This window comes from Thunnus albacares, chromosome 4 (genome assembly GCF_914725855.1).
Source record: "Thunnus albacares chromosome 4, fThuAlb1.1, whole genome shotgun sequence".
Classification (NCBI taxonomy): Eukaryota; Metazoa; Chordata; class Actinopteri; order Scombriformes; family Scombridae; genus Thunnus; species Thunnus albacares.
The window spans coordinates 5324581-5347671 of record NC_058109.1 but is presented as its reverse complement, the minus strand read 5'-3'; the positions used below and the strand labels follow the sequence as shown (position 1 = coordinate 5347671).

The 23091-nt window shown below is 40.4% G+C and overlaps 1 protein-coding gene across 1 annotated transcript in view; it reads right to left on the bottom strand.

The window, feature by feature from the left end:
* Nucleotides 1–23091, bottom strand: part of ptprt (protein tyrosine phosphatase receptor type T) — a 280227-nt gene that overhangs the window by 179757 nt on the left and 77379 nt on the right. The window contains exons 9-10 of the mRNA XM_044348580.1: nucleotides 3063–3178; nucleotides 2581–2761 (exon numbers count right to left, since the gene is read on the bottom strand). Coding sequence (XP_044204515.1) covers nucleotides 2581–2761; nucleotides 3063–3178 — 297 coding nt within the window. The remainder of the gene's footprint in view (nucleotides 1–2580; nucleotides 2762–3062; nucleotides 3179–23091) is intronic.

Below are 23091 nucleotides of genomic sequence, written 5' to 3'. Positions count from 1 at the left end.
TGTGTGTGTTTGTGTGTTCCTGTGCACCTTAGTGGCTGAGACAGAAGAAAACAGGTTTCATTGAAAAGATAACGGCAGTTGTAACACTTTAATGTGTGTGTGTGTGTGTGTGTGTGTGTGTGTGTGAGAGAGAGAGAGAGAGAGAGAGAGAGAGAGAGAGAGAGAAACTGCTTCATTTGCAGGAGCCCCAGCTCTATAAAGCCATTACCGTACAAACAGCAATTAGCCTCCGTGTGAACAATTGCTGTTCTGTTCCCTAATTACTGAATTACAATCAGGAGATTAACGATGGTTAAATAAAAAACAATTAAGAACAAAACAATTAAGTTTTTTTTTCCCCTTCCCCCCTGAAGCCATTGCTACTCCCCAGTCATGTTAGCTCTTTTTAAAGGGCTCCGAAAACATGCAGTATGTGTGTGTTCAGCGAGTAAAGGTAGGAATTTCTGGCTGCAATATGATGTTCCCCAGAAGCTAAATTCAGAGGATATTAGTTATGAGATCAGGAGAAGAACAGAGAGCCCTGAGGAGGGTGGGAAAGAGATGAGAGATGCGGGATCATTAGAATGAAGTTTTTATCCTGCTTATCAGGCATTGCTCTAATGGAGTCGAGCTATTCGAGTTTATCGCAGGCATGTTGTTGAGAGAAATGTGAAGCATCAATGAATTATTAGAAGAAGTGGCTGGGGCAAACACTCTGTTCTGAATCAATACAACATGGAGCCCAAAGCAAGAAGGAGTTTAAAATGTTGTTGTTCTGCAATAATTTCAACTCCTAGGGTACATTTATTTTTTGAGGTGTTAATAACTATGTTGGTAAGTCCTATATGACTTCCTCCTCAAGGGCACAGTGATAAGACATGACTGTTACTTGGTGCAATTTCAGATGTTGCAGGGATCGATAATGTGATCCTGTATATTATATACTATATATATACTGTAGGTGTAATGTGTCTCTAATGGCTACCCTGTTCCCTCAGTGTAGTCACATGTTGCTTTAGTTCGTTTCTGTAGCTCAGTTAAAGTAGAATTATTCATTTTTCTGAACATGATACAGATGACAGATACATGGCAACCACTAAACCATCTGCTTCTAAAGGTTTTATGGTGTTTTAGCAAACAATAACCTATTTTTACATCCAGGAGTCACAGAGCAGCATTATCATGTGATGGGAAACATGTCTCTTGCCACTCAACAAATGGAAGTCCACTGTTCACTCTCCTTTGAGTTCTGGTTTAGTCTCGGCTATCTGCAAAAAAAACAATCTGGCTCTTTAGATGTTATTTCTTTCTTTCTTTCTTTCCTCTCCAGTGTAATTATCAAGGTTAATAGTAAGTCAATAGGGGCTAAACAGCTCTATATTGCTCCAACTCAATATGAGCAACTATTTTATTGGTTTCTTTTGGTGTTATTATCAAAAGTATTGATTAATTAAGGGGATACTGTCTAAACAGAAACTTAATAGAGATGAGAACAGTTTGAACAAGCCAATCTGTAATGGCTATTCCTTTCTCTTGGTTTTCTTAAAATATAAGATAAAGACGATTGAAACCTTACATCAGAACACAAGTTAAAAGGCCTCTTTGTTGTTTAAATTTCATCTCCATGTGCAGTGGTAAACAATTATTGCTGTAATGTTTCTGCTCTACAGTTCCCAAACCATGTGTCAATCAAGCAGTGCGGGTTATACTGGGACATCCTTTGTAGCAGTCGGCTGGTGGTTAAGCCGGGGTGTCAATCAGAGTCTCAGTCTGACAAACTATAATTTAAGGTTTATAGCCAGCAAAACCCTACAAAGGAACCGATACAGATACCAACCTCCTAAACTCCAACTATTCCTACATACAGTGTCCTGTTCAACCCAACCCCAGAGTCGATTGCTCAGTCTTATCAGTCTGTGTCACTATGTACAAAAGTTCTCTGCTCAGTCGAGACTTTCTAGGTTTCCACAATTACTCCTAAGAATTGTAGCTTCCCAAATTTAAACAGAGTGAATCCTCCCGTCAGAGTGCAGCTTCGCAATCTGCTCGGGAATGGACGGCCAGAGCAATGAATGGATGGTTGGTTGGTGGGTAAAAGGTGTGGTGAGTGAAGAGAAGTCGGCCTAACAAACGGCAAACTTTTTTGATGTCCTGCCAGGGGTCGGCAGGCTAGCGGTCGGACCTCTTCCCTGTGTGTATCGGCTTGTAAGTAGGTGCCATACTGCTTTTTGAACTCACTCATTCATCCGTCTATGGATGTTTGTGTGTGTGACATGGGGGGGTACGTCCTTAAAGGCGCTAATCACCACACCTTTATCTTGTATTTTATGTTGATGGAAGTCTGAGTGTCTGTGGGAGGCCAGTTCTCCTTCTGTTTATTCTAAGCAAACTGCTGGTGCTGCCCTCAGAAATGTAAAATGAATCATTTTCCGTGAGCCAGAGGGTTTCTCCCAGGAGAGGCTGCCCAGACACGGAGTTTCTGGAATAGCTAAAACTGCCGTGAACTGCGTGGTTATAGGTTGGAATAATACTGTATTATAAAGTTTACTGTTAAACAATTTAAATAAATTCTTTTACAAATTGTGTTTTTGCTGCACTCACCATCCTCCTCCGTTTGTTTGACTATCTCCTCACTCTCTTTGCTGCCTTCAGGGTTGGCCAGGACCAGCCGCAGTCTGACCGTGACGAAAGGCCTCAGCCCCCGCAGAGTATAATGTGACGATGTCTGGATCAACTCCTCTGCTGCAAACTCCTGCTGGTTGAAAACATACTGGTACTGCACCTGGAAACCAGAGGGAGAGAAATGACATTTATTCCACTGTGATTTGGTTAAAAAAAAGACTAAAGCAGAGCTGCCCTTATGTAACGCACTTAACCCTGTAATGCTTTGGCATAACTGCAAGGTTTTTTTGAGGTTTTAATTTTCAGTGAATCTTTTATATTAATGTATTTGTATAAATCCAAGTGGTAGTTGACCATTTTACATGAAAAGGGTAAAGGTGGAGACTAATTTATGTCCACAAAATGTAACTTGTAGCTCTGAGTTTGTAGTTAAAGCATAAACGGTGGCTAGCTGTGCATACCGTCAGATTGTAGCTGTGACAGCGTGTCACAGCGTACCCGAATGTCTCCCATTGTATAGTCAGCTGCCGGGCTCTGACATCCACCACGTTGACGTTTTGGGGACCGTGAACTGGATCTGAAGGAAGAAGAATGACAGAAACAAAACTTAGGTCTTCAGTGGAGCTTCCATTACTGGTGGTCAGGTGGAGAAACTAAATCCAGCAGAATTCAGATAGTCAGAAACCTAAATGTGTTCATTCTGAAGTGTTGAGGTAAGTGAGTCAGTACAGAAATGAGTGGTTGAGATTTTGAGAAATCGAAGACAAACTTGCATACAGACGATCACACACCTGGATATTGTTATGATCATGTATACAGGGATATGAATGACCATGTTTCCCATTGTTACATGTAAATACCACATCCTGAATATGATTTAAAACAGCATACTAATGTAAACATACTCTGAACTTAACGGCACAGGACAGTCTTTCTACTGTCTCACCACAAGGCCATTCAATTGTCCCAGAAATGTTCCTTAATGTTTTCAGTATTGTGCCGTCCAAGTCTGTTTCTCTGAAAACTAAAATGTTATTAAGCCAAATTTATGGGCTTATTGGACAGTTGAACAAAAACATATTCTTCCTAACTCACTTACTCTTGCAGGAATGTTCACATCTAACAGTAATTTGGTTCAGTGCCTCGCTAAAGGCCACTCTGATGGGACATGACGGCTGTAAACACATTCACAGGTTCCATCCTTTGATCTATTAATTACTGGACAGTCTGAGTCTGAGCACTCTGTACCATACTGCCCAGATTCACAAGCCACAGATTACCACAGTTTTCAATGTATTGACTGTTTCTCCAGACATTTGGAGTGGTTATGACTGGTACAAAACCAAAAATGCATGTACTCACACACCAACAACAGGCTCAAACCCACCCACGCACACCCACACATGGCCAAAACAACCACACACACACATACACACACACACACACATCATTGTTCCAGCCATATGTTGGGCTCTCATCCCCACGTTTGTGTATCACGGCTGACTGTACACTAACAAGCTTGTTCATCGATGGCAACCAAAACAGGTCACCGCATAATTAGAGAAGCTATATTAGCTTCACTTCTCCGATGAAAATTAAAAGTTTGCTCACAATTTGTGTGATCTGCAAAATCTGGAAAGAACAGACACCTACACAGGAGAGCTGAGTTTTGGCACTGAAGTAAAAACTCATTCGTTATGTCTGATAATTGTTGGAAGAAAAACTTGGCTAATCAATTAGCGACATTTTAGGGGATCCTTTTGTTCTCTAGAACTAAACACTGATCCTCGGGCAGGATTGTACCCTCAAAGCTTTAAAATGTAAAGTTTTAAAACTCATTAAACCTTTACAGTCAAACCCCTGGAGATGAATAACTTCATTTCTTAGTTGTATTAGACTCAGTTAGAGGGGAATAGAACAACTCACCCTGCAGAAATAAGTAAAACACTGAACTGATTGCATGACTTTTCATTCAAAAATGTCTACATTTTATCTTTGATCCATGAATGTTGAACGATGGAAAACTTCCCCTCAGAAATTTTAATTGACTTAATTGTATTGCATAATTTTTCACTTTTTCTGTCATTTTAATAATCTTGAAAATATCATTAATTCTAGTGCAGTAAGTGGTTATGATTTGCTGTTCAAAATGAAAAAAAGACCAACAAATGAATTAAGCTCAAAGACTTAATAGGGAACTTAACCCTTGTTGTGACCCCACATATGACAGCAGTTGAGTGTATTAAAAGATTGTTCAACAAGCTACTTACTTAAAATGTAAGATCAGCCTAATAAGACTAAGATTAGACGACGGCACCACGGATAAGCCATATTAGAGGCCATCTGAGACAGGAGACCAGTTTCAGTTGTCTGTGTGTGTGTGTGTGTGTGTGTGTGTGTATGTTTGTGTGTGTGCTTGCAGAAGGGGAAAAGCTATAGGTTCAAGGATGAGAACAGAACTTTATATTCCTGCGAGTCTGAAATATCTTGCACATTTGTATTTTTCTTTGTGTGTGTGTGCACTGCATGTGTATGTTTGTGAGTTTGGTGCAGACTTGGGGCTCCCTGGGGTTCCTTATGGTTTAAAGAGTCTGTGTTTCTACTTAAAAGACCAAAGCCGATAAAATAATCTACCCTTTCTGGATAAGACCGCCGCAGACTGACATTTGGCAGCCAAGAAAGCTGCAGGGGGGAAGTGATATAAACAACGTATAACCCAATCCTCAGGTCAGCACAGCAGGCAATATGCTTTCACACAGCCCACATACTGTCCCCGGAAAATAGGACTTTACTAGATCTGACTGAGACTGATGCAGATAGGCTGAAGGCTTCCTCTTGCTGCGTTTCCATTTAATTAAAGAAACAAATCTGCAGGTCAACACCTAGCAAAAACTATTCATTCTGACAAACAATTCTTATATCAACTTTTAACAGGTAATATGATTGTTTGTCTGCCTGTTTGTCTGCCTGTTTTTAAAGGTGCTATATGAATAAAGAAAGATATTATATTGTCTGGCAGACAACGGGACATTTCACAAAATGCAGTAAGCAGATTGGACTGATGTGAGATTTCATCATTTGATGATGAAAACAGACAAAAACTTGATTACAATGTCTAAGTTTTGATTTTATGCTCAAAATGTCAAATTAACTTAAAATGCGAGTGATAATAATGATGCCTTTGTTTTGTAACAACAAGCTAGAGAAGGCTGATTTACACCATGCAAAAAAAAAAAAAAAATTAAATAAATACATAAAAATACAAATCTAACCTTGTTTCTAACTTGATAGTTTCAGGCCCCACAACCCTCAACAAGACAAGTGAGTTAGAAAATGGATGGACAATGCAAGTTATTATCTATTATTTATTAATTATTAATGAAAAATTGGTACAGTAGATGCATTTACCGACAGCCTGATGATTTAAAGTGCAAACATTTTTAGCAAAAGGATACTCCCGTGTGAGATAAAGACCGAGGAGGATCTTGTTTTCAGAGTCAAACTCCGCCAGAGAACAAATGTGAACTAACCTGTAATTATGCATGCTTAAGCAGATCAAGTGATGTACCTATAATGAACGCACACACTGTAATTCCTCAATTACAGAGACATAATCACTCATCACTGAGCCGGAGTGAGAGACAATGAAATAACCTGTTTTTCCCCAAGAATAGCAATAAATCAAAGCTCTTCTCACTGCAATGCTTCTCAGTTCTGCAAAGACTCAAATCATGTTAAGTAAATCAGATTTAAGCTCAGAGGTCTGGAGAGGAACAGACCAAAAAAAACAACAAATAGCATCCAACTAAATCCCTGCACTGCTACCACCGGCTTAATCCAGTAGTCTTTCAGTTGGGAATCAGGGAAGCTAATATTCCAGATAATCTGGCTAGCGCTCAGTCGGAGCCCCTCTAAACAGATTGCTAATTTCTGTTTGAGAAGAGGCGGGGGTAGGGGGAGGTAAATTCAACAAAATGAAACTGAATAAGAGAGAAAGAGAGCAGAGAGTCAACCAGTCATTAAAAAAATGATGTTTGACATTAATTATCTTAATTAATTAATTTTAAGCTAATAAGTGTAATGTTTTAAATACAGTGACTGGCCTTGCTTAGGGTACAATCATATCCAAAATTAGCTCTGAGATTATCATCTAACTCCCAAACAATTCTAAGATGTTGTTCCAACTGTGGCCACTATGTCAAAACTGCAGCACAGCACTGTTCACCAGGGTTTGGTATGCTACTGTTTTCTTCTTTTTTTAGATTCAAAGTCATTAAAACACCCTTAAAGTGTTTTATGAGGACTGCAAATGGAGAAAAAGACAGCGAAATAATGCAGAAAAAGAGTATAGAGGAGAGAGAAAAGGAGAAGTGTTGAAGATGGAGTGGGATGGAGAGAGAGATGTGTAGAGAGGCAGGAGGAAGAGAGAGGCAGGAGAGGTTATTTGAATTATAACTTTGTTTACATCGTTAAGTTGATGATGGTGTCTCCCAGGCTGCCCTTGGTCGTGACAAATGCCAGATTTGCCACATCATCCATCTGATTTATTCTCTCTTCTTCCTCACCCCTCCCTCTCTCTCCCTCCATCCACATGCCTTATTAATTCTTCTTTCCTTCATCCATTTTGACCTCTTCTCTGCAGCCATTCTAGTACTCTCTGAACCCACTTCAAAGCACATCACAGACAGATAATGATGTGGGCACCAAGAGAGTGACAGACAGTTTGTTTTTACAAATAGTGACAGAGAAAAAGAGTTCAGAAGAAGTGGGCTGATGTCTGAATGTGTAGAAATATAACAAGCCGGATGAGAGGATGGATAGATGACTAATGGAGTAGGAGGCCGGGCTGATCAGTGGAAGGATAAATGCAGCGACGCTCACAGATGGAAAGAGAGAGGGGTCAGTTTTTGTATGCATGGAGGAAGAACAATCATACACCTCGGGAGGGACACGGACCCAGCGCCGGGCGAAGCTTCCACCCCTCATTAATCAGTGTGGGTCAAGGGTTGGCATGTTAGCTATCACACACTGTGAAAGGGCATTTTAGATGGCACAGCTGGCGCACAATGTGACAAGGCCAAACATTGAGGCGTGTTGCAGCCAAACGTGGCATCCCTCCCCTGGTGAAACAGGGGATACAAGTGAACCTTGACACATTAAAGGGACGACAGAGGCTACAGCTGGCCAGCGGCTCGCTGGTCTAACACTACAAAATGATACGGACTACAGTTGGCACCGGTCTGCAGATAACTAGCATCCAGATTGTTGCTATGGTACGGCGTCACTACAGTACAGCATCAACCCAATATGTGGCTTGCTCAAATCAGTAGTCGACCATTGGCTGCAACTGCTGTTAGCAAATAACAAATGAATATACTATGAATATGCTTTGCTAGAACTACCACATTTCTTCAAGCCCTTTTGTTTACAACTTGCATGTGATTATCAAATCTTTCAAATTACTCTGATGTAGTTTTTCACTGTAGAAAAAAGAGGCAATCCTGGTGGGAATCACCTAAGTGCGCATGTATTTTCTTTGTGTCTTAGTCGAGACATATGAGTAGATAAATCTAGATGTAATGGATAAATAACTGCACCAGGAGCTACAGCGCACACTGTGGCAACACCTTTACTGTGTGGAAGATGAAAACGGGAAGATCGCCACAACAGTTACACATATAATAACCCAAACGCAGGTTTTTTAGCACTGGGATTGACTTTTCTACAACTCCGGGTTTACCTGTCTGTGATCATCTACACGATCCTGGCTGACAAACATATATTCCGGTAGATAGTGTTAATTCCCTGCTGATTTGACCTGAGGTAGAGATAAAGTTGTTTTGCCTGCCTTTGAAAGTACTTAAGGGCCTATTGGATGTTTTGGCAGGAATATATCTAGTTCAGGCATGAGCCTATAGTGAGGCATTGTGTTTTGGGATGCCTTCCTGAATCTGATGAATGAGCAGTAGAAATGGAGCCATTAATCCAAAGACTTAAGGGAGCCGTTCCAGGGAGAAGAGAGGAGGGGAGGAAAAAGGAGGAGTGGAAATCAATCTTGCTGCCTCCCTATGCTCCTCATCCCTCCTCTGTGTTGCTCTTCTGTTCCTTTTCTTTTTTATTCTTTCCTCATCTTCTTATTTTCTGTCATGTTTTCCTTCCTGTCATTAATTGTTTATATCTCATTTTTCTTAATCAGTTTTTTTTGGCCTCGTATTTTTTTTCATGATGTTTTATCCATCTGTTCTATCCCATCTCTCGTTCGTTCCTCTTTGCCCTTTTCCATCTGCCTCTTGTGCTCTTTCTCCCCCCCTCGCCATCTCGATCACTCATTTACCCCTCACGTTCCCCACCGGTTTTTGCACACTTACAGTCATTGCTCCTGTCTTTTGCGTGACATTTCATCTTAAATTCAAGGTCCTCTAACACGCATTAATGTTAATTTGACTTGTATAGATTAAATTTCCTGCCTCTCTAACAAGTTGAAAAATGCCTTTTTGGTAAAATGACATTTGTAAACTGTCTTGACAATCCTTTACTCACTGGGAAAGACTTTCATGGTGACGATTAGAAAACCTCTATACAGTGGACAGCTGATGTAAATACAAAACGCTCTAGCAAGCTGCACGTATATGCACAATAAAACTACTACTATTACAGAGCACATCAGTCCCTGTGGTGGAAATGAACATTGGTATTGGACATAAATTGGGAGTTGCAATTGTCCAATAAGAACACAATCCCAAGGATACTTGCTAAACATTAAGCCTAATGGAGCACATTTGGGAACATTGGAAACTGGTGAAGGATTACATCCCTGTTGCAGCTCTAGTGACTCCTAATCTGTCTTCCTACACTGTCTACACTCCCAAAGGCCATGAGGGAATGGCCATTTCAAGGTTGTGAAAAGAGGAAAATAAGCTTAAAAATATATATATATACATGCAAATTTTGAAGGCACAAATGGTCAGGAAACAACTTGCATGACAGGGTGATGTACTGTAGTTGTGTGGGCTACTCCAATAAGCTTACTGTATGTACTTCAAAAGCTATAATTGCACTCCACCTTTTTTCCGAGTGTGAACAGAAATAGCAGGTGCGCTTCAATACGCCCGCATCGACTTTGTCCACATGACCCGACGACACATGCTGGTCGTTGCAGTTGTGCCCTCAAAATAGATCCCTCAGTCTATTTCTTTCTCTCTCTCTCTCTCTCTCTCTCTCTCTCTCTCTCCCTGTGGCCTTTCTTCCTCTGCTGCTCTCTCCCTCTGTCAGCCTTTCTGTGGTTTTGATTCCTTCTCTTTTCTGTATTCACAAAGACTTAAAAAGGCAAAAAAAAACTTTAAAAAAAAAAAAAAAAAAGTAAAAGACGAGTCAGTGTCAAAGAAAAAACGCAGAAAGTTTCCCTCTGGGAGAAACACGGCGGGGACAACTGTTCAAGGCTGTGTGTGTATGTGTGTTTGTAGGGAAATTACATATATTTCCAGAGTTGAACTGGCCAGAGGCTAGAAACACAATTAATAATAGAGATCCTAACAGCCCCCGCCACTACAACATACACACACATACACACAAACAAAGAAAGACATATATACACACACTGGTTTATCTTCAGCATTAGCTGTGTTGACTATTGATATGTTGCAGAGGTTGCACTTTCAATCTGCATCCTCACACTGAAGAAATAACAACCCAACCTCTACCCAAACACACACACACACACACACTCAGAGGCAATCTCTCCTATGATGATGACCCTCCGAGGCAAACAAGCAAGATCAGAAGAAAACCTTCATCGGGGCTTTTGCCCTCCTTGGCTTTAACAAAACGGTGTGTGTGTGCATGTGTGAAGGGTTTTACTACACTGTCCAATCCCTTTAATACCTTTAATCCTTTCATATAAATAACACATATGAGCCCACATACAGACATTCCCTCTTCGCCAAAGCATTTAAGGACATTCTTAGATTCACCTCATTAATATAGATAAACGTGCGGTGTGTAATATTTCATCTCCAAAGCACCCTCATCATATTATCAGCCTCTTAATCATGACAGCTTTGAGAATGTCATTAAATTGGCTCATTGCCTCCACACACACACACACACACACACACACACACACACACACACAGACAGAAGATCTACACTATTGTTCTTTTCCTTAATCCTTAACCAACACATGTACAATGAGATGTAACAATTAAATGCACACAAACAAAGAAATAACCAAAAAACATACAGAGACAAACGCCAAATTCATCCCCAACATACACAACAAAAGTAGCAGCAGATAAGGCGACACCATGAAGACTTGTGACTTGGATAAATCGGATTAAATCGACTAGTAGCAGATGCCTTTTTAGTGGATTTTAATTACGTCTCCCTGCATGGAACCAACTACCGAGAGTTAGACCATAACTCACAACATCTGACTCATCGGAGGAATTTATTGAACTTCGGAGCAAAGCTGAAGCCTGTTTTCCCCCCGAGATTACCAGCTCTCAATAGCAAGATGTAAAATAACTTTATCAGGAGGGAAAATTATACGAAATATATGTGTATGTATATATATTAATGTCATTTGATTCGATTTTTTTAAACTAGCATATTGATTTACAACTGCAGTCAGCAGAGGCAGTATTGCTCATTTCAGTAAGCAGTATTGTGCTTGTTATGTTTTATTATTATACAGTTTGATTTTGGAGGGACTCTTTTCTTTTGGCGCTAGTAGCGCTCATGCTAAGCACCTGATTTTACTGCTTTTTAATTCCAAAAAGAAACACAAATACAACTTCTATAGCCAAACATGACCTAAGCTGGAACACAATGCTTTATTGATATCTACCGGGGCTAATAAAGTATCCTATCACACTACAGCTATTGAATGATCGCAGTACTGTGACATCTTCTATGGTTTCCGCCGGAGTCTTTTAAGGAGGATGGATATGAGATGAATGTAGTGTATAGTGTGATATCATAAGCAGCAAGAAGAAGAATGCTCTGAGCCAAAAACCACACAGTAATGTAATTCAAAATGGAGCAGAAAGGAAATCTATTTCAAATCCTGCTTTATTAATACCTCCTCTGCCTACAGGCAGGGAAGGGACAATTGAGTTGTAGCAATTTGCAGAACGATGTGGGCCAGAGAGAGGGGAGGGGAGGGAGAAAGGGATGCTGACAGACGACTGAGCGAAGAAGAGACTGAGACAAAGAGGTGAGATGAAGGAGAAAAAGAAAGAAACTATCTAAACGGACGGAGAGCGACGCAGCGAGGGACGGGAGAAGAACGTGAGTAAACATAAAATAGTGTATTAAAAGTGATGTAAAGTCAAAAACAGCGCTGATAAAAGAAAGTATGGAGGTGAAGGAGAGGAAAAGAAATGGCAGACAGAAAGTCACGGGAGGAATAGACAGAAACAGAAAGGGCCAAAAGGAAGATTTAAAGCAGCGATATAATGAGCCAATTGATGGTGAGGCCCAGGGTTAAGCACCTGAAGCCAGCCAGTAATTGGCTGAGAATGACAGAATGACAGACAGAGAGATATAGACTGCGACCTGGAAGGAAAGAGAAAGAGGCAAAGACATAGAGAGAGAGAGAGAGAGAGAGATGGAAGGAGGGAGGTGCCGAACGTATTCATCTTCAGTTAAAAAATGTCATTGTGGGCTGAGAACGTGGAGGAAAAGATGGGAAAGACCTGAGGGCTTAGAATAAAAGCATGAATACGGCTGCTCCTTTCAATAATGTCACTCAACCAATTATATCCGTAACCGTCAGATTAAATTATGAAAGAAAAATGCCTTTTTTTTTTTTTCTTCAAAACTCCTCGAAAGATTTTCATCATGTTTTGTGATGATACTTCCGACGGGTCTTGTGTTATGAATGATCTTTGAGGATGGATCTCTTTTTTTTGTAAAACGTTTTTCCCTTGATCACTAAAGATCCCTTGTAGGGTTTTTTCACAGGGTTGTGCTTTGAATGACAAAAAGATTCATAACTCCCGGTGCCATGTTGAAGAGTTTTGGAAATTTCATCCATTGTTCATTATTACAGAGACCAAAATTAATCTCCATGTCTCCAGTTGATCTTTTGATCTGATGCTCAATACATAGAATTCACTTTGTTTCCATAGTAACATAATCTATACAAGTCATCTTAACAAAGATAAATGATTATAATAGACATAACCGGTGTGATATACTCGTATTTCCTTAAACATTTAAAGAGGTATAAAGGATAGTCAGTCTCAAAAAGGTATTTTGACACCTTGGGTCAGATCATCAGGAGATATGAAAGCATGTTTTCTCAGTTGAAATGATCATTAACCTCCCTGTTGTCCTCGGGTCAATTTTGACCCAGACAAACTTTTACATATACCAGTCTGCCATAATCCATCAACATATTTTCCTCTGATTTCAACTATAGTTAAGATAATTCATAATTTCTTAGTCAGGATACTGTTTTGAAACCATTTCAATTGTTTTGATGACAGCACATAATCACACCTGTTGACCTCCCGGGTCAAAATTGACCCGAGGATAACGGGAGGGTTAAAACATGTTTGAATCAAGTCAACCGCTACCCATTTAATGCTGGCTCTAAGACTTCCATATCTGCACTGTAAATTGGAGGTATTATTAGAGAGGTCAAAGAAAAGAATTTCAGATTTTTTTTTTTCATTAAGCTGAAGTATTCTGTGGATATCTGTAAGACAGGGTTAAATGTAGGGTTAAGTTACTAAAAATTAAGCAATTTAAAGTGAAAATGCAACTGAGTGTGTTATCAGCGTAGGAATAAAACATCAGCAAATTACCTTCCTAGTTCATCTTTTAATTCTGATTCTCTGCCGCAGCCTTATGTCATGCCGTACTAACCATTCCTGTCTCTGCAGATCCTGATCTCTCTCTCTCTCTCTCTCTCTCTCTCTCTCTCTCTCTCTCTCTCTCTCTCTCTCTCTCTCTCTCTCTCTCTCCTGTCAGCATGGCCTCCCAGGTTTGTGTCCTGCTCCAGTACTTCACCTGACCTGTCACCTGCTCCCCATTAGCTCGTTTCTCACAGCATATACCGGTACACCTCACAGCCTCACCCAGATTGTCTACTATGCCTGTAGCTTTTTTTCTCTTCTATCTTTTGCCTGCTTCTTTGACCCTTTGTCTAGTTTTTGACTTCTACTTCTCCAGCTTTCTTTATATTACTGACCAAATAAAAACAGTTTTACTTTTACAACCTCTACCTGCTGTTACACTTTTAGGTCCATGTTTCAGTCTTCCACACCGTTGCAGAGCGGGAGCATTTAAGCTGAAAACAACAAGGGTCCAAGAACCGAACCTAGTGGGACACCACACCCTGTATGAGGTTTTATATGTTGTCACCCATAACAACAGCTGAGTTCTGATATAAAAGTCAGAGAATACCAATTCAAGATTAGCAAAACTCAGTTTTTCCAGTCAGACAAGCAAAACAGAATGGCCCACTGTGTCTCAGGTAAAGCTTGAAGGGCAAGAACTAAATAATCACCTGCATCATTTGCCAAAATTAAGTCATTAGTAACTCTGATGAGGGCAGTCTCAGCGCTGCTCTGATCCAAACTTAAACTTGAAGGCAATTAGTTGAGAGGCCAAAACCTTAGAAAAGACACAAATTCAAAGAAAAATAGCTTTTCAGAGATTGGTCCAAAGACATGTTGTTTTGAATAAGGGGAGGATGTAGATGTGTTTGAGAGAATAGAGTAGTTAATCTATATTATATATAATTTATAATAGCTGGACCAGCTGTTTAAAATAATTGTTTCAGGAAGAACATCTGAATGACATCTAACAGGCAGGTGGATGATTTCATATGAGGAATGGTTTTAACCAGAACTGGTAAAGTGATGAGTTTAAATTGGCTGAGATGAAGTCAGGAAAAAACTGAAAGGTCACGGGCAGCAAGTCGGACATGTAGACTCACATTCCCCTCATAATAATGAAGAAATACAGAAATATCTCACATTCTTTCATAGATGGTTCAGCGCTAGGAAGAGGAGAAAAGGTGAAAAAGTGAAAACTTCACATTAAATCAAGTCTGGAGCTACAGCTATTACTGTCTATATTAGCCTTTTTAATAAATCTGGATTCTACGGTGATAAAAATATATTTATGGCAAGTAAGTTCATATATTGTGAATATACAGTATAACTATACTGTATATCTTTATTCGTTGGGCTCAGCTGAAAAATTTTTTACATTACAATAATTTAACATTTTACCAATCTGCTACTAGACACGACAACATATTGTCCTCCGTTAATTAGCAATTGCAGGAGCTTTACAACCTCTGCAAATTCTCAGTTTCTCACATGTGAGATTATAGTTTCTTGACTCATCACCATGTGGGCCTATAAAATGTTGGCACTAGTACTGTGACTCAACACTAAAGCATTAACATAGGGCACCGCAGCCACCAATCTGCTGCAGAAACATATTATTGTTCCTTTTGCAGCATATCAGACAAACATAAACACATTTATGAGTGTTTAAGCATTGAATTGGAAACGCTACAGCCATGATATGCATATCAATGATGGATGCACATTAAATACTTACTTTAAAATCAACATAAACTGCTGCTCACTCTTCATATGTAGAACTGGTTATGTTGGTGCCCATAACTATTATTAATTACCATGACTGTCTGCATTGGTGGATATACTGCTGTAACCGCCACCTGTATTAACACAGTCCCTGACAGCAGATGAGACAGTCTACAATAAAGTCCCCTCAGGTTTTAATTTTAATTACCACTAAAAGACTGATGTGATTGGATTCTCCCCATCTGGAGCTCATACAGTAAAACTGAAATTTGATGGCTTGTTTTGACAGAGCTGGAGTATCTGTCTTTTAATGCTTGGCTAGCTAAGCAAAAAAAAAAAAGAGAGAGAGAGAGAGAGAGAGACAAAAAGAAAATCCTTCTTTCAAAGTTTAAGGGCAAAGTTTGTTTGTTTTTTTTCCTTTTCTTTTAATGAGTTATTTATTTCGTGTCTTTGTGGGTCTGCTGATCGAACAGACAAGAGGAGGAGACTTGTTTGTCTTTGTGCTGAGACGCCTCTTTTCAAATGTCACAACACTGCCACCACATTGAACAAGCATCTTACCGCACACCCACTGTGCCTTTGTGGGTATCTGTGTGTGTATGAATCTCTCCTTAGTGTAGTGTGTGTGTGTGTAAATGTACACCTGTGTAATACAGAGTCTAAAACCAAGGCCATTAGAGTCTTTGTGCTTTCCTGTACTGTACGCGTCTTTGTTTCTGCATATGTGTGTGTGTGCTAAATGTCAATGATTTTTTGTTTTTGTCCAAAGCCTTAATGGGGAAGTATTGACTGATGTCCCACAACATGATTTCCCTCAACTGGAAACACAGACAGCAGAGTGGGATTTATTGAATCCTGCTTCTCTTCAAGTAAAAACACAGAGGCCGAAGTTTGAGGAGAGAGAAAGAGGCAGAGCTAATGATCCCGCCATCGGCTTTTGAAAGCTGACATGCAAAAACCACAATAAAACTGCAAACTTCCCTCTGCTACTGTGATAAGTCTTGATTTCAGAGTGGCTTCGGGTTGACGAGTATCCACTGGAAAGCTGCTAATCACTTGTGGGGCTGAGCCAGGTGTTCATAACAATCAAGAATGTTAAATTATCTGACAATCTGACAGACTTTGTTCCACTGTAGTCATCTATAACAGGGGAGTTTGTTGTTTGCAAATCAGGAAACTCAGATTTTAAGGACTATCTGCTGATTCATTGCTGAGCAACAAAGCATACATCCAACCTCACATTGTTGACTGTACAGGGGGCAGACAAGTAAGAGATAATACATCGACTTACAATAGGGAAAAAGAGAATACAGTAAGTTTAAAGTTAACCAAATTTAATACTACAATGGTGGGTAATAATGGGCTCTATATTGATGACTGTAAACATCTGTAACATCTGTCCCAGTGGGTTCGTTTCAACTTTGAAATCTGTTTCTCTTTCCTGATGCTGTTTCTCTGTTTGCCATATTTGTCTTGATTTTTCTAGACTGACACACAACATCCTCAAAAGGTGTTCATGTTATTTGTTGTACCTACTGCTGATGTGTCATGGTAGCTACCAGCAAATGATGGAGAGAAATGGAGGGTGAGAAATTAAGAAAAAAATGAAATCTCACGTTTTCATCACGCAAGACATGCGTACAGTAGAACATAACCTCGACTGAACGAACTACGGAGCCACTTTGAAAGGTCTTCCCTTCATGTAAATTCTGATCTGTTGTTAGCGCTGATAAATGCATACAGTGTGTTTATATTATTCACCTTGATGATGAGGCGGCGGGCTAGCTTTCATTAAAGCTCAACAAAGCTCTCATCAGCATTTGGCTTTTATCCCATCCAAAATAAACGTCGGGCCCAGATCCATCGCCACGCCGCGGAAAAAGAAAAGAACGGACTCGATTTATCATGCATGGATTTCAAATGAGAGACAAAAAAAAAAAAGAAAAAAAAGATTGAGTTTTGGGCTGGCAAAGAACACAAGTTGGCATATTTTGAAATTCTTTTCTTTCAGTTCATTTCAAAAGGTGCTTTACTGTCGAGGAATAAAGAAGCACTTATTGCCAAAGCAAACACAATATGAGCAGATGCAGATAGCAGCGATGGCAATAAGGCAGTAATAATGTCTCTCCCTCTGTCCCTCAAACTCTATCTCAATCCCTCCATCTCATCCCCGTCTCAATTCCCGTCGTTCTTTCTCTGATGTTTCCTTTATTTCTCCTCACATCTCTGATTTTGTTTCTTTCATGTTTTATTTTTCTTTCCCCCCTTCTTCTCTCCATCATTCTTCTCACCGTTCAGTTTTTCTTTCTCTAATCATCTTCTTCTTCTTCTTCTTCTTTCCCCGATTTTACACACAAGTCTTCCTCCCCACCCCCCCTCCCCCCCTCCCTCCCCCCCTCCCTCCTCCTCTCCAACTCTCATCACTAGTTAGAAACTGGACAAAGAACAGAGAGGTCACTGAAGTCTTCTGGCTACTCTTAATGAGCTCAACATACACACACACACACACACAAACTCACACACACAAAAGAGACGTACAACATATTTTTTTTACACAACAAGATGTGTACTACACACTTGCACGTACACACAAAACTGTCCTCTAGTGGCTCTTGTTATCTGCTCTGGTGAGTAAATCCCATTCATTTTTGCTGTATTGGTAAAAATGTGTGTATGTGTGTGTGTGTGTGTGTGTGTGTGTGTCCAGCTACACAGTAATTAGAATGACAGAGAGCCAGTCGAGCATGGAGCACACTACTAATGTTGGCCAGATTACCTGACTGTGTGTGGCACCAAAGTAATGATGCATTGATAACCTGTGTGTGTGTGTGATTGTGTGTGTGTGTGTGTCCTCTAAATTATCATGTGACTCCACAATGACACATATGATGTCTGGTTAGGTTTAGGCACAAAAACCACTTGGCTAGGTTTAGAAAAGAGATCATGGTTTGGGTTAAAATGACCACTTTTTTAAGGTTATAGAAACACGTGGTGTGGTTACCTTAAAGCGACTAGATCTTTGTTGTCATGGCTACAATAATAAATACCGGTTAACTGGATGTCACGATACATCCGGGTCATATCTACTAGTGTCTGTCACTCAAATGTAACTATATGTTGTTTTTGGGTGACTGACGTTACAACCTACTGTGTGATTTTTCTTAGGAGGAAAGTCTCAGGTGGCCTCCTCAAAAATATAACAGCAGCTACAGAGATATCATGTGGCTACCACAACATCTATGATTGGTCAGCTTTGTGTGTGTGTGTGTGTGTGTGTGTGTGGTATCTCCTACAACACTCTCTCCCTTTCTTTCCTTTTATCCCCCCCCCCCCCCCCCCCCCCGGCATCTCTCCCTCTCTCTTTCACTCTGTTTCAACTTAGACGTTCGGTCAGTTCAAGCACAGCTAAGCTTGTGCACACACACTCCAGGGTTCACAGAGATATTGTGTGTGTGTGCTTGTGTGTGTGTGTGTGTGTGTGTGTGTGTGTGTGTGTGTGTGTGTGGACTAACAGAACAGAGGATAGAGGAAAGGATGAGGGAAGGTCCGCCTCATATAAACACACAAAACACCCACAAACACACACAGTCGTGAGAACCCAGTAAATCGACTAGTAATCAACTTCTAACACACAGACAGACACACATACGACAAACACTCCCCTATGAAGATATGTTGGTTGTTATTATTGTGCCTTCTGATGGGATATGCAAGTTGAGAAAGCAATCATCCTTCTGCCTCTGAATCAATCACACACACACACACACACACACAAAATCACACAAATATTCAGCCCATCACTTAGCTTCGCCTTGGAGTTGTGTGTGTGTGTTTATGTGTGTGTGTGTGTGTGTGTGTGTGTGTAACTCTGGTTGTTGTTAGTTTACTTGTTTACAAGGATCAGCAAAGAAGATGAAGTTTTTGTGTGTGTCTGTATTTTTGTGTGTGTGTGTGTGACTTTTCTACTGCTGAAAACCGCCATGCAGTAATGACTCCTCTCACTGGGGATCAGACAGCGTGAATTCCTGCCTGCCACCTCCACCTCAGTGTGTGTGTGTGTGTGTGTGCAATGTGTGTGTGTGCATGTGTGTGTTGGCAAACCCCCTTGTGTGCTCATTTATTAGCCCAGAGATTGAGGCAGTGGGCGTTGGAGTGGGGAGAGACGGTGAAACAGAGTAAGCAGCCGAATAATTTCTCTCTATTATTTTGATGTGTTTTCTTACAGTTTATTGTAATATACTGCAAACCGCTTTGGCAATATTGTTAATTTGTTGGACAAGTCATACAGATAAATCATCCTGGGAACTAGACTCAGAGGAAGAGAGGAGGAGGTGATGGAGAGAAAACTGGAAATGTTTAAAGATGAACCTCTCGGTATATAACGCAACACGGTCCGATAGCAGTGCAAACTACAGCCTCCGAAATTCACCACCGAGCTTAACCAACACCTCTCTTGCAAAGTCTCAGCAGAAACTAGTAAATAAATATAAATAATAAAATATTAAGCATGCATAACTTTTGCACTGGTTCAGTCTAGCTTCTGCGAAATGCTTGAAACTCTTAAAGCACTTTCAACTGAGACCCTGCAGTCTTATGTTTCTTCTTTCTGTTATTTTTTCTTCCTTCTTGTGTGTTCACTGACCCACCAGTACCCCCACCGGGACTCCCCAGCGTGACCCCGGCCATGGCTTGAACACACCGCTGAGATACATAGAGGATGAAAGAGAGCCTTCTGCATCATGTTAAACTGCTTGGTACTGTATGTGGGAAGCACAAAATTAAAACAGCTTGAAATTTCCAATAATACTTGAACCCTTTACCGAAGCTGATGGACTATTTCTTTCTTTTTTTTATTCATTAAAGGGGGAAGCCTGAGGGGGAAATTATGATGGGAGATAAAAGAGAGTGATACAAAGAGAGAGAGATATACCGATACCTGAGAAGAGGAGAGGAGAGGAAAAGTGAAACCCTGCACTGAAAGCATCTACAAAACATTAAATTTCAACATCATTTGTTTTTTTTTATCATTTCTATTTCTGACAACTTAATTATGATGAAGATTTTGATGGTTCTGTTAAGCAACTCAAACCACTTTTGAGGTTCATTAAGCAAAGATCATAGTTTTGGTTAAATATTAAAAAGGCAATGATGACTTCAAGCACGAGGCAGGACACAGGACGCTTAACATCAACTAATTGCTGCCTGGATTAGACGAATGTAATAAAGATATTAAGGAGGAAAGAGAAAAATATGTGAAGAAGAAAAGAGAACACAATAGATAGAAAAGACAAGATGCAAAGGGGGAAAAAAGCAAGGTTCAAGAAGACACAAAAAGACATAAAAGACAACGCTAGAAAAGCAACAAAAAAAAAAAAAAATAGCAGCAAAGAGACGACAGTTTGACCTCCGCCAAACTGACTCAGTTGTGTCTTATTGAATTTTTCTCTCAGCAGAGGGAGAGAGAAAGAGAAGATAGAGGCTCAGACAGACACTGTGACACACCGTTAAATGAACTGATACAGCAGGTGGATCCGTTTGGGGGCATTTTTTGAGGGGCAGAATTTTTTTGCATCCCAAAAATAGAGACCTCAGTAAGGGCTTGACTGTAACGCTTGATGAAATCTGATGTGTGTGTGTGTGTGTGTGTGTGTGTGTGTGTGTGTGTGTGTGTGTGTGTGTGTGTGAAGTATGGCGCGAAGGCCACATCTATAAAAAAAAGTGTGATCAGCGCTGACAGCCGGATCTCTGTCGGATGATTCCTGGTCTCACAGCCCCCGATAGATCACATCCTGTCCCTGCGTACATCACTTCCTGTCACGCAGCGGAGGGAACGCTGTGCATCATATCGGAGGAAGGGGGTCGTCTGTGATGCTTGATGTATGTGTGTTTCTCCGTATCACCGCTGCAGGGATGTTATGACGTATCACGTATTGTTGTAATTACTCGTGTCTTGGTCATACACGCACACGCTTCTATACCTAGAGTACTGACAGGTTAATGAAGCTCTAACGCTACAAAGGTTATACTGTCGTTATTTTTGTCATTGAATGCAACAAACGAACCGACCGACTATTTATCTGTCTCACCTTTTTTTTTTTTTTGTCATCTATCTTAACAGCTCCTCTTTCCGTTAATCTGTTTCATGCTCTTTTTGTCGTTCCCTCTCTTTTTCACTCTCCTCAAATGTCTCTCACTCGCTGACACCATCAAGCGGGCCCTCTCTCTCTCTCTCTCTCTCTCTCTCTCTCCGTAATCACCAATCAACGAGACGGCAAACTCACAATCACCACGGCAACTCGTTACCACCTTAACCTGCCGCCGCTGAAACAAACGACCGAGCCTCTGCCGTTCTCATTACCGTTAGCATCGTTGTTTGATTATGTTTTTTTGTTTTTTTTTTTTTCTTTGCCCTTCCTGTTTATGAGCACTCTCCAGCAGTTATTTGTGGCGTCGCGGTGCTAACAAGAGTGATGTGCCGATGTCAAGACGGCTGCAATCAGCTTGTTTTCTAGAAAGGTCACGACTCAGGAACATGAGTGGGTTTGGCGCAGTGTGAATGAACATTACTATTGAATTTTTTTTCTTTCTCATATAAAGGCTTTCATTCCATGTACTCATTAGTTGTTTTTTTTTTTCCTGTTGTTAAGAAAGAAAGAAAGTTACAAAAGTACTTACTGTACTGTGTTCCTTTTGCTAATCTTCTCTATATAAGACAGTTATAATGCAGGGCTGCACACTAGAGGTCTTCACCTTTTTGTCATTTGAACTGGAAACACTGGTCAGTAAGAATCTCGAGCGAGAAGAGCTCAGATATTGGAGGAAGAAATGAATGATAACAGCCAGGAATACTGATTGCAGCAGGTAAGCATTACGAGGGACAGCTTGTCAGATTAGGTCGCCTCATTGAACGTGATTAAACGTGGCGGGTGACTTGTTTGAAAGGAAACCGGTGATTGAAAGACTTGGCGGACAGGCTGCGTGGTGTTGGGGCTCTGCCATGAATATCACCTCCAAACCATCAGACCTGCACAGTTTCAGCTTATGTGTAGCTAAAAGACAGCGATACCTGATGATGATCCTTCAATCCCACACCGGCACAGGTTGCACAGTGTTCAATACTTCACAAGAAAACAACAAAGATACTTATGACATAATGATACATTTAAAAGGTAGACATGTTTGGCCTGTTGCTATAAGTCATGTCAATCATGTTGTTAGGGATCCATTATTCCACTGTATCATGTTTTTGGGGAATATTATATTATAATGTCATAAAATCTATTACATCTTGTTTGTGAGAATAAGAATAGATCTAACTGACAGAATAAAGCACAAATGCACATATACACGCACCTTTGCTCTGCCCTTCACTGAGGAAATGAAAAGCTCCTTATAGTCCAGTGTCAAAGATGGCCGACTCTGCCCTTTGACCACACAGTGAGGCCTCTCCACTGTCACATCTCTAACTTGAAAGCAGATTGTTTATTTCACTTTTAATTCACTCAAACTTAAAGACAGTCAGAGGGCCGATGACCCTGCTACAGAAATTGCAAAGACTTCAGACTACTGGACGCTCTCTGGTTCAAAACTCCACACTAGCTGGGAAATTACCATAACTACTACTGTGGATGTGCGATGGAGCAACGCACTAAACTGCCTTTGTGTGCAATTTGATCAACTGTTCTCAGCATTAGGATTAAACATGTCATAGCTTCCTGCTGCTGAAACTTCTCATTCCAACAGATGTATGATTTAAACTGAATGAAAACTAGCTTGGCGTAAGCAGCATTTTTGCTAGCTCAGCTCTGTATAGTTGACTGGTACAACTTAACAGACCTCAGTACACCAGCACAGTCTCCTAAATGCAACAATAAAGTCCCAAAACAAGAACACAGGCTTAGGAGACCTGAAATAAAATCTA